Source organism: Hibiscus syriacus, unplaced genomic scaffold, assembly GCF_006381635.1.
Source record: "Hibiscus syriacus cultivar Baekdansim isolate YM2019G1 unplaced genomic scaffold, ASM638163v2 tig00110505_pilon, whole genome shotgun sequence".
Classification (NCBI taxonomy): Eukaryota; Viridiplantae; Streptophyta; class Magnoliopsida; order Malvales; family Malvaceae; genus Hibiscus; species Hibiscus syriacus.
The window spans coordinates 961,360-973,772 of NW_024062765.1; the positions used below are offsets into that span (position 1 = coordinate 961,360).

Genomic DNA, 12,413 nt, shown 5'->3' on the forward strand with positions numbered 1-12,413 from the left:
TTCTTCAAAAGGCAAAACAAAATAATGTGATTGTTCTATGTCTATTAGAAACTAGAGTCAAGGCTGACAAGTCCAAGGACATTTTTGAATCAAAATTATCTAATTGGAATATTATCTCTAACTATGAGTATGCTGCAAATGGAATAATTTGGGTTTTATGGAAGAATGGATTGGAGTTTACTATTATTCATTCTTCTAACCAATCTATTTCTGCCCAGGCTCGATTTCTTGGTAAATATTTTATTGTTACAACAATGTATGGTAGTAACAATGTCATAATTCGAAGACATCTTTGGCAGCATTTGTATGATCTGAATAGGAGTATTGGTCACCTTCCTTGGATTTTGGGAGGTGATTACAATGTAACCCTCTAACCAAATAAAAGTTCTGATTTTGACTTATTTCCATTATCCTCTCCTGATATGAAGGAATTCCAGAATGTAACTCTTGATCTTGATTTACATGACCATCCCTTTTTTGGGCCTTCTTTCTCTTGGAGCAATAAACAGATGGATTCCTTCTTCGCAAGAAAGCTTGATCGAGTTCTTGTCAATTCCAACTGGGTTAGCTCCTTCCCTATCTCTCTTGTTGAATTTTTCTCTCCTGTAGACTCTGACCACTGTATGGCAATGGTCTGGCTCTCAAAAGATAGGCCAGCCAATCGTCCCAAACCGTTTAGGTTCTTTAATTTCTGGACCTTACATCCTTCCTTTTTGAACTTGGTCGAACAGTCCTGGCAGTGAGTGATTAAGGGAAATCAAATGCAGAAACTTTTCCTTAAACTGAAGTGCCTTAAGTCTACCCTTAGGAATTTAAATTCTACATATTGTAGCGATGTTTCTAATAGGGTTAGACAGAAGAGAACTGAGCTCGAGCAGCAACAACTTAAATCCTTACAAGGAGTCGACTTATTCGGCAATGAACTCCAGGTGCAAAACGAGCTCATCAGATTAGAGGAAGTTGAATTATTGTTCCTAAAGCAAAAGGCTAAAATTCGATGGATTAAAGAATGTGATAAATGCTCCAAGTTCTTTCACTCTGCAGTTGCTGCAAAAAAGAAACTATTCGAGTGCTAGTTGATGATAATGGAAACAGAATTGAAACTTTTGATGCTATGGCCTATGAAATTCTTGACTTATTTTCTAAGTTACTTGGGACTACTGATTCTAATGTCAAAGGTAGTGATCCTCAATTCTTAAAGGATATTCTTAATTCTTCACTGCCTCTTGAATTATCTTCAAGCTTGACCATGGAAATTACCACAGAGGAAATTAAAGAAGCTATATTCTGCCAAGGTAATGACAAAGCTCCCGGCCCGGATGGTTATTTTCCATGTTTTTTCAAAAAAAGTTGGTCCGTTGTTGGAGAAGATGTTGTGACAACAATTAAATATTTCTTTCAGCAGTCTGCTCTTCTTCCTGCTTTTAATGCAACCTCTATTATCTTGATTCCTAAAATTCTTAACCCTTGTAAGTTTAAAGACTTCAGACCGATTTCTTGTTGCATAGTGATATACAAGGCTATTACTAAAATTTTAGTCAACATGCTAAGCAGATTTCTTCCAGATCTTGTTACTCTTATCCAATATGCATTTATAAAGGGAAGGAGTATTGTTGATAACACTATTCTTGCCCATGAATTGGTTAAGGGCTATGGCAGAAACTCTATTTCTCTAAGATGTACATTGAAAATTGATCTTCAGAAGGCCTTTGACACCCTCAGCTGGGATTTTATTTCTGCAGTCCTAAAAGCCATGGATATCCCTCTGACTTTCATTAGTTGGATCGAAGCATATTACACTGAAGCTCTTTTCTCAATTTTGTTTAATGGCAACTTGTTTGGTTTCTTTAAGGGAGCCATAGGTATTAGGCAAGGTAATCCTCTTTCTCCTATTCTCTTTGTTCTCTCCATGAATGTGTTGTCTAAAATGTTAAACTTAGATGCTGCTCGAGGGTTATACGGCTATCATCCTAAATGCAAGAAAATTGAATTAACCCACTTGTCTTTTGCCGATGCTTTGTTGATTTTCTGTTAAGGCAAAACAGTGTCTGTTATTGGTGTTATTGTTGCGTTGGAGTCTTTCTATGAAATGTCAGGCCTCAAATTAAATGCTGCCAAATATGTTTTTTTACTGTTGGAATCTCGCCTAGTAATATTGAATTGATTAAGCAGAGCACTGGTTTTAATCAAGGTTTTCTGCCTGTGAGGTACTTAGGAGTTCCTCTGGTATCCAAAAAACTTATTGAAAAAGACTGCGATCTGCTCATTGGGAACATAAAATTGAGACTGCATTTCTGGTCTGCTAAGCATCTCAGTTATGTTGGTCGTCTTAAGCTCATCCGGACTGTTTTGTACAGCATTGCGAATTATTGGTTCAGATAGCTGGTTCTGCCGAATTCGATTTTGACCAAGATCGAACAACTCTGTTCCAGATTCTTTTGGAAAGGAACAGACAAGGTTGCTGCTGGTGCGCGCATTAGTTGGATGAAAATCTGTCAGCCTAAATCGGAAGGTGGTCTTGGACTGAAAATATCAAATTATGGAATAAGGCTTGCATGGTTAATCTGATTCGAAAGATGTTGGCTGGTGATGGGTCCATTTGGGTTGCTTGGATCAAGGCCTAAGTGATTAAGGACCACGATCCTTGGCTTATGACTACGAGTGCCAACCTTAGTTAGTGTTTAAAAAGGCTGCTCAAGATCAAGAACGAAGTTTTTCCAGTTTTATCTAAGGGAGTAACTAAAACAAGAGATATATGGGAAGAACTTAGAGCGAAAGGCAACAAGGTCCAGTGGGAAAAATTGGTTTGGTTTTCCTTACACATCCCTAAGCACACTTTGATCACTTGGATGGCTTTACAGGATAGGCTTCCCACTCGTGCTCGGCTTCAAAGAATGGGAATCCACATCGATGGGTGCTGCTTGTTTTGCAATGAAGCCAATGAAACGCGCGATCACTTATTTTTTTATTGCTACTTGGCGAATTGTCTTTGGGGGAATATTTTGACCCTGTTTGGATTGCAGAAAACAACTCTTTCATGGGAGGATACGGTTGCTCAAGCATGTGAAAAGTGGAAAGGTAAATCCCTTATCACCACCGTCTTAAAAATTGTTTGGTATGCCTTTATTTACACTTTTTGGGAAGAACATAATCGTAGAATATTTAAAGGTTGCTCAAGAACTGCAGACGAAATCCTCAAATCTGTCAAAGACGTTGTTGGAATTCAACTTCGAGGAAAGAATATTAACCGTTTAGATAGTATTAATATCAATCTTTGTAATGCTTGGGGTATAGTTTAACCGATCATTCTTTTTGTAAGTAGGTTGTAATGTTTTGTGATTGGTGATTGGTTGTTTTTTACTTTGTATTTTGACTCTTCTTTGGGTAATAAAATTTTTATTTATCCAAAAAAAAACAATCTCTTTTACTACTAAGACCTCATAAATTCAATATCTAATAATTTTAAAGTTAAGTATCAAAATTTGCGTGTTTTCAATATTTAATTTATGATATATAAAAAATAAATATTAAAATTACAAGACAATTTTAGTTTAATATATAATTTATGTGTTATATCAATGATGATGGTTATGATAAATAAAATAATCAGTTTAAATCTTAAATAAGAAATATAATAAAACTTCTATAAATTAATATTTAATAAATTAATAATCTCTCTAAAATAATAATTTTTCTTGGTCCCGACTTAGGCTTAAGGTCTAAATTAATAATTTTGATAAATTAATAAGAAATTTTTTTTTTTTGAAAAATCCTTATATAAATTTATGGTCTCTTCAATATTATAAATTGATAATTCTATAAAATAACAAAATGCAACTATAAAAAATTTAGTAAAATATGATTCTATTGTTGTTTGCTTCTTCTTAAAATTTAAATTTAGCTATATTTTATCTCTAACTTTCCTTACTGCATTCAAAAATTTCGGTATTGCATTCTTATACTGTAACAAAAAATTATGAAGAGTTGTTGCTGTTATGAGTGTTTCCTTCCGCATAATTGGTTACAAAGGCATTGTATCATCTTCAATTTCATCCTTAATAGGATTTTCAATACTATTAGCTACAATTTCTTCTAAACTTTGGTTGCAAAGACATTGTACCATATTCAGTTGTTGCCGAAAGGTACTCAGATGATCGCTTGAGTGTGTTTGATATTATACCTTGACTAACTTTCAAATGAAAATTTTCATCAGTTCACTATTGTAAATCTTTTTTAGTGCATGTGGGGTGATCTCTCTTATACTCACGTAATGCTTTACATATTTGATTTGTCATGGTTGATCTTTAGGCACCTTTTAGATGCGAAGTCATGGTTGGTTGATTTTGATTTGAATTGATTAGTTAGGAATATTTGATGTTGTTTAATTAGTAGTTAATTTTCTTACCATACATGAGCATATGTTAAGTTTTAACTAGAACTACGTACTACAATAGAGATGCATATTATATTCAATTAGTCACATTGTATATGAATATCATTCAATTAGTTAATACAATTTATATGTTTTATTCATGAAGAATAATATGTAAGTTCGTTGAATCGAAAAAAAATCTTTTTAAATTAATAAATTATTAATTTAAAGAAACTTTATTGTAATTATTCTTAAAAACACTCAAATTCATAATTTCAAAATATTATAAAATAATAATATAAACTAAGCTAATAATCAGTCGTATAATTTATGAAAAATAATTCAAAATAAGATTTTCCATATAAAACTTAAATTCGTGTGTATTTTTAAAATTTATCCCAAAACAATTTTTAATTTTTTTTCAAAGTCATATATTCCAACCCTTAAAATGTAATTAAATAAAAGGAAAAATAACCAAATGACAAACAGATATCTTATCCAGATTTTCCTTGGTAATCAAACAAAATCCGAAAAGAAAAAGAGAAATGACGGTGACCGAATGAAGAAGAAAAAGAAATATGTGCCCGCACACGTTACACAGAATCTAGGGAGAGATCACAACTATATATATATATATATATATATATATATATATATATATATATATATATGTAAAATTAATTTTACAATTATATTATTAAATCTAACTAAATATTTATAAAAATATTGGATAATATAAAGAAATATCTTCTGTCTACATAATGCAGATAACATGCTTTCATCGTACTAATAAACAAATATAAAAAAATTAAATTACTAATGATTTTATTCATTAATAAATCATATTATTACATATAAATTTATACTCTCACACAACATGCTTCTGATAATATAAGTTTCCATTTGGTGCAAAATACGTATAGTTGCCGTTCTGAGAACAAATCTATTTTTCTTCTCTCTCACAAGCTCTTTATTTCATTCATTTAGATTAAACCCCAAAGCAACTCCAACTCTTTCTTCCCTTCTTTCTCTGATCTCTCACGAGCAACCAAGCCTTTTGTTAATGGAGTTGATCGATACTGTTCTGGACAGACAACCTCAAGAAGAAGAAATTATGCAGAAACAGAAGCAGGGGGAGGAGGAGGAAGAAGAAGAAGAAGAAGAACGACGTCGTTTCCATGTTTTGGCTGTCGATGACAGCGTGATCGACAGGAAGTTATTGGAGAAGCTCCTCAAAGCTTTTTCATGCCAAGGTAAGATCATAAATTAACTTTTTTTTTTCTTCTTTTTGAAGCTGTTTAGTTCATGATGTATATAATTGCAGTGACGTGCTTGGAGTCTGGGGAAAAAGCGTTGGAATATCTAGGGTTGCTTCATAACTCAACAACAGCTGCTTCGTCTTCGCAACAACATCAGGTTTTAAATATCATTTTTGCTCGTTTTACAATAAAAATATTTTATTTTTATATTCATTTTACGATAAAAAATTATTTCAGTTTAATTATATTTTTATCGTATATGTGTTTTTTTAAAAATTTATACACACAACTTTTTAATAATAAATATTATTTAAATATTAAAAAAACTTCAAAATGGAAATTTTAACTTGTCAGGTCAGCGGTCATAAAATTTACTGGTAGAATATTTGTACTGTTAAATTAAAAATTTAAGAATCAAGTAAGATATATATACACATAAATCAAGATAATTGGCTTAAGAGTTCCTTCAATTATAATAAAAATAAATAAACTATTTTTTCATGATTTACGTCAATCTGAGGAGTAATCATGAATCCAAAATTGAAAAATTGTATTTTTTTAATTTTTTAATTTCTAGTTAATCATGTATAATTATTTTTTTCCTTCAATGGCTACATTATTCAATGCGTCCTTTTCTTTATAACATGCTAAAAGATTAATTATTTTTCCCTTAATGGCTACATTATTCGATGTTTCTTTTTCTTTAATACATGATAAAAGAGAAAAACAACCACTAAAAGAATTCATTTAACCACCATCAATGCTAGCTGTTTTTGCTAACAAAATTGGGTTTCTCTTGCAATCTTATTTGTTTATATAATTAAAGTTGCTTATTAATTTTTATATTTTTAATGTAAACTAATATTTTCTTGTGATTTTTTAATAAAATATAGGCACTTAACGTCAACTTAATCATGACAGACTTTTCCATGCCAGGAACGAGCGGCTATGATTTACTCAAACGCGTCAAGGTGAACCCAATCATACCTAATTATGTAACTATAATTCTTAAATTTATTCTCCATTTTTAAATATCATACGGTCTCTTACATAGATAGGATTTCAAAACTCTAGTTTATAAAATGTTAATAACCACTGTTCCCTTGGTAAAATATCTATATGATTTAGTGATATAATTTTTAATAAAATTATAAGAAAATATAAGTTGAAATATTATCACACACAGTTTCTTTTTAAAAGTATAATTAATAAATGTATTTTTATTGATTAAATCGATTTTAAATAAATGAAATGATTTCATATTCTCAATTATTACAAAACCGGATAAATGATCCATTTTTTATTGTGCCAATTCATCCAGCATAAAAGAGGGATTTTAACCTCTTAACTTCCCAACTTTCCAGCATATATAGCTAAACAAAATCTAGTAAATCAATTAAACAGTATTTTTTAAAATTATTAACATTTTTTTTCTAGTTCACATTTTAAAGATGATACTATAACTTAGTATTTACTTACAATTGCAGGGATCTTCTTGGAAAGATGTGCCAGTGGTGGTGATGTCATCAGAGAATGTACCTTCAAGAATTAGCATGTAAGTTTTTTTTTTTTTTTTTGCCTTGAATTAGCGTGCAAGTTTGTTGTTCACATCTCACCCTTTTTCTTTGGAGAGAAAGAGAAAGAAGAAAAATTAAAACAATGAGTTGAGAAAGAAATTGAATTGATTAAAGTAATTGAGAAAATGAATGAGTGCAGGTGCCTAGAAGGAGGAGCAGAAGAATTCATGTTAAAGCCTCTTCAATTATCAGACCTACACAAAATCCAAGCTCACCTTCTCAAATCCCTTCCTCATCCTTAGTTCAACCATCCACCACGACGATGACGACGTCAAACATAATATTAGAAGAATGACAATGGTTAACGTCTATAACTTTAGCAAGAGATAATGGCCTAATATATCTTCTGACGCTAGTTAAAGAAGAGACCAGAAATGAAACGACTAGCAGTAGTAGTATGAAAGTGTACAACGTACTTTGTTAGGGGAACTAGTAGTATGAAAGTGTACAACGTACTTTGTTAGGGGAACTAGTAGTATGAAAGTGTACAACGTACTTTGTTAGGGGAACTATCTCCTTGGTTAACGCAAATATTCAAATCCACGTGTATTAGATTTTGGGTTCATGTCTAAAACATTATAAATGTAACACACCCTCATACCGATGCAGGTGACCCGACCCGATCTGAGATGTCACATTAGGGCCACCAGAGCGACCTGTAATAAAAATCCATGAAAAATTTAATTTTTTGTTAAAACATGTAAAATCATAAAACAATTTATAAATAAAATACAAGTTTAGAAAATCATTTATATACAAACTATAGAATTCAACCTATATGCCCCCTAATTATATGCGCCGTACTCCGCAACCAATGCTGGTGGGACTCCTTTACTGATGTCAATACAAGCACATGATCAAACTCTTTAACCTAAAATGGTAAGTAATAGAGTGAGCTTTGGGAAACTCATTAATATTAAACTACCAGATGTATGCAATAAGTCATCAGGTATAAATAAAGCATTGATTTTCTTAACGGTACAGACATTATCAGGTTCTACCGACGAGCTCAGATTTTAATAATCTTTCTTCAGGTAACAGTTAGGAAATCAAAAAGTTACCTTAGGAAATCAAAAATATGAAGGAAATATTTAGAGAGGGAGACTCGTGAGATTAAATTGGGGAGTATAGTGTGTTCCAACTAGAGGTGCTTAACGAGTTGAGCAGCTCGAACTCGACTCAGTTAAAATTCGGTAAACGCTCGACTCGAGTTGGCTCTACTGGAACTCGAACTCGACTCGAGACCTTAACGAACTGAGCCGAGCAAAGTCTAACTCAACTCGATAAGTTCACGAGCAGCTTGTTAATTTTTTAAAATATATTTTTAGTAATTACTTCAAAATTATTTCATTCAAAAAATAAATCTAAATAATAATTATTAATTTATTAATAAATAATAATAAATAATAAGTTAACTAATCTATTATTTTTAATAAATAAAATATTAGTAATTAATAATATTATTTTAATACAAAAAAACAATACCCTAATATCAAGCACGAGTATTTTTTTTAAATGAGGTAAATTTTTTAGTGAACTTAACGAGAAACGAATCGAGTCGAGAAGTAAATTTTTTTATTGAGCACGAGTCAAGCATTGACCAACTCGCGATCGACTCGCTCGATAAGCACCCCTAATTCCAACAAAATAGAGAAATATGTACAGACCCTTTAAAAACATTAGTAATTTAAAACATATTTTAAAACCACAGTAATACCCTCAAACCGAACACCGATATGCAGTTTCCCCATAACTTCATCCATAAGGACTTACCCTAAGCACACAACAAAGGAGCCACCCTAAGGGAGTACCTTGGGGCCTATGGGCTTACCCAAGGGTTTCTTTATGTCCGCAAGGATTTACCAACTTGATCAGAGTTGAACCTCCGTACTTCAGACTCCTACTCATACAATATATAGTAGAAATCAGATTGAACGATAACTTTATTATCAAAATCATGATATAGTATAATGTTGTAAAAAATGACAATGTAGTTATTTAAATCACATGAATGTCTTCCATTCGTACACCAAAATACAGTCCCCATACTAAGGGAGTGCCTTGGGGCCTTAGAGCATACCCAATGAATACCTTAGGTCCATAAGGAATTACCAACTTGATCAGAGTTGAACCTCCATACTCCAGAATCCTACCTAGACAATATCCCAAAATCGGTTCATAGTAGATTCCATTATCCATGAATCAGGAACAATTAAAATTTCCAATGAAAACAGGTAACCAGATACCACATTTCATGTAGTCATAGTGTTGAAAACATTTTGATGTTTCGAAATAACAAATTAAGTTAAATGAATTTTAAGATTTTACAAAAGATTTTCTAAGTATATTCGATATAATTATTCGAATATCAAAATATTACTCAAAGTCTTTCAAAGTTCATTTTAATCATTACTAAAGTGTAAAAATATGTTTTGATCTTTTAAACAAATTTACAAAGTATTTTAGAGCCTTAATCGAGCCAATAATATTTTTTTTAAAGGGGTTTCAAGAAAAACCAGATTGCCCAGAGGGAACAGATACCCCCTGAATGGTTTTGGTTCTGAGAAAACAGAATGTCCAGGGGGTACAGATTCCCCCCCAGGGGGTACCGATTCCCCCTGTTTAACGGTCGAAATATTTGAATTTTACACTGCAGGAACCGATTCCCTATGAGGGGGTACCGATTCCCCCCACGCTCCAAGCAGTTTTATTAATTGTTTTCACACTTAAACGACTATATTAACTCCACTAATGATCCCCAACGTTCAAAATCAATTGAAAGAGTATTTAAACTAGCTTAGAAGTCATTGATCAAGTACAAGAAACAACAATCAACAAGATTTGAGAGAGAATCAAAGAGAAAGCATCAAACTCATTGTTTGAGCACTTCAAGCCTATTTTTCATTCAATATTCATTGTGCTTTCAAGAACACCATTTGTGATCTATTGTATTTATCCTTGAGTGTTCTTTATTTGTTCTAGAATTGTGCAAATAATCTAACTTGTGAGGTTTTCCTTGTAAGTTTGCAAATTTGTGTATTTATCTTTAAAAAAGAGTGTGCTCAAGAATTTGTGGTATAATTCTTGAGGGAGTTGTAAGGTTACTCTTTTTCCTCAAAAGAAAGAACAAATTAGTGAATTTGTTGGAAAATTCTTAGTGTGGATAGCTAAGGTAGTGGACGTAGACTTTGGTTGATAAAGTCGAACCACTCTAAATCGATGTGCAAATATTTTCAATTTTCTGCAAAAGCTTCCACCAAAATTTTTATTGCCAATTCACCCCCCTCTTGGCCAATTCCATCAATCGATTAACTCAACACATAGTTCATAAACAGTAAATCAATGCATAAGTAAATCAGAATATCGAACAGTTAAAAGATTCAATAAAATAGTAACTTCGGTAAATCATATTTCAGGATAAATAAAATAATCATATAGAACATAGGGAACACACTAGAGAATCCAGTTATTTTACGGAGGTACTTGATATTTATTAGGTAGGGAGCCACAAAATTTCTGCAAACTGATTGAATTTCAGCACGAGATCCCTATAAAAAGGGGGTTTAATAGCTAACGGATTCATCAGTCATTCATGAAGTGATTTAACAATATCATATAGTATTCATATATTTTTCGGATGCGCTAAGTAATCAGGAAGATATTCAAAATCTGTTACGTTAGAGTTACTTGAGATTTCATATATGACAGGAGTGATTCCATTATTCAGGCAATCATAGTCATTTTAAACATTTTGGTTTCTTGAAGAATTCTTAGTAATTTAACCCAATGAGAGTAAAACATTAATTTAATAGTATTTAGGATTTATATCGAATTATTAGAATTCTGAGTCAAATTAAACTAACTAATCCCAACATTGTGATACTTGCTAATCATTCAGATCGAGGTACTTCACTATTATTCACTTCTTAATACCGATTGCTCTAGTTGAACTGATCATCTTTAGAATCATTGTTGAATGGATCTTAGGGAGACAAACATGTGTTTCAATGATATTTATTTCAATTATTTATTGCAACGGTATCAAGAAATGTCGATGTGCTTGATTCGTGGTTCAAAACTCTTATGGACGGTACAACATATAAGTTCATCAGTGTTTCCAGACTTATCCAAGTCATCCACTTAATTCTAGGTCATTAAGTATTCAAGTTTATCCCGGTCACTTTGGAGTTTCCAGAGTAATTCTATCGTTTCAACAATTCGGATACATACAATACTTCCATTCAGTTCAACTTTGTCATATAATATAATCATTTGAAATCAGAGGTTATTTTAGTTATTTTGCAGCTCGATGACATTTCGATAATTCTTTTCAATCCAAACATATGCATTATCTCTAGTAATTTGATCTTCAAGTGTTTATTCAATAATCAAAATCCTAAGACCTTTACCATCTTGGAAGTGATCATGATCATATACCAAGGTTTTCTTGGCAAAACAAACCTTTAACAAGTGATAAAGTAGTTTTATCAGGTCAGATATAAATTTCAGGGTTATTTCCAATTTCAAGGGAAGTTCTTATCCTTTTTACATCACATGGGTATTTTTGAAATTTCTTATTCATGTATATCTGACATTTAACCATTAACAAAAATAATCAGAATTTACGGATCTTAAGTTTAATTAATTTACTGATTATTCACTAAGCATGGATTTATTTCTTATCGATCTTTCAATTCCTTATACGAGTCATGCGAGTCTTATTCAGTTAACTAACTTTATATCGTATTCAATTCAAGACTAGCAATGATTAACTACACATAATTGACCAATCGTTATCATTAAAGCATTTACCAATTATCAACGGATTCCGTAAAGCATTCAAAAGGTAGTAAAATATTACCTCGATTTTTGAGCCACATCGGTCAACCAATTAAACTCCATTTGACCGCTCTCGAACTTTAATTCCATGTCCTATAATATCTCAGATACATGACAAAGCCAATTATGGAACTTAAACATGAAAATTTGTATTGAATCGGGAGATAAGATGTCGAAAATAGCTTACCGAGTTCAAATTTGGAAAAAAGGACTCCGGATTCGAACTCAAGACGTCGAGAAACATAAAATATGACTTTTCGAAAAATTTGACTTTTTAGTCAAAATCAACGGTCAAAGTCGACGGTAACTCTGATCAAAATCAACGGTCAGGTCAACGATCAAGTCAATTGTCAGTCAAAGTCAACG

General features: G+C 31.9%; 2 protein-coding genes across 3 annotated transcripts; both read left to right on the forward strand.

Annotated features, from left to right (window-relative positions):
- Window positions 1-254: 254 nt before the first annotated feature.
- On the forward strand, window positions 255-2,382 carry LOC120129969. Its single transcript, XM_039147345.1, has 7 exons — window positions 255-362; window positions 429-621; window positions 848-929; window positions 1,045-1,295; window positions 1,509-1,874; window positions 2,037-2,122; window positions 2,173-2,382. The coding sequence occupies exons 1-7, from the start codon at window positions 255-257 to the stop codon at window positions 2,380-2,382; spliced, it is 1,296 nt and encodes a 431-aa protein (XP_039003276.1).
- Window positions 2,383-5,364: 2,982 nt separating this feature from the next.
- On the forward strand, window positions 5,365-7,766 carry LOC120129911 (two-component response regulator ORR4-like). Of its 2 annotated transcripts, none has more exons than XM_039147301.1 (5): window positions 5,365-5,625; window positions 5,697-5,788; window positions 6,525-6,602; window positions 7,119-7,186; window positions 7,331-7,459. In XM_039147301.1, the coding sequence occupies exons 1-5, from the start codon at window positions 5,436-5,438 to the stop codon at window positions 7,335-7,337; spliced, it is 435 nt and encodes a 144-aa protein (XP_039003232.1). In that variant the 5' UTR covers window positions 5,365-5,435; the 3' UTR covers window positions 7,338-7,459. The 2 variants fall into 2 exon arrangements, with proteins under 2 accessions (XP_039003232.1, XP_039003231.1); XM_039147300.1 differs by having other exon boundaries at window positions 5,371-5,625; window positions 7,348-7,766.
- Window positions 7,767-12,413: the final 4,647 nt, after the last annotated feature.

Excerpts from the sequence above, each read along its gene's own strand:
- LOC120129911 (XM_039147300.1), top strand. The coding sequence starts at position 5,436 with ATGGAGTTGATCGATACTGTTCTGGACAGACAACCTCAAGAAGAAGAA. Across the intron at positions 5,626-5,696 it reads CAAAGCTTTTTCATGCCAAG|TGACGTGCTTGGAGTCTGGG; the intron begins GTAAGATCATAA and ends ATATAATTGCAG. Across the intron at positions 6,603-7,118 it reads ATTTACTCAAACGCGTCAAG|GGATCTTCTTGGAAAGATGT; the intron begins GTGAACCCAATC and ends TTACAATTGCAG.
- LOC120129969 (XM_039147345.1), top strand. The coding sequence starts at position 255 with ATGTATGGTAGTAACAATGTCATAATTCGAAGACATCTTTGGCAGCAT. Across the intron at positions 930-1,044 it reads TATTCGGCAATGAACTCCAG|TTGCTGCAAAAAAGAAACTA; the intron begins GTGCAAAACGAG and ends TTCACTCTGCAG. Across the intron at positions 1,296-1,508 it reads AGAAGCTATATTCTGCCAAG|TGATATACAAGGCTATTACT; the intron begins GTAATGACAAAG and ends CTTGTTGCATAG.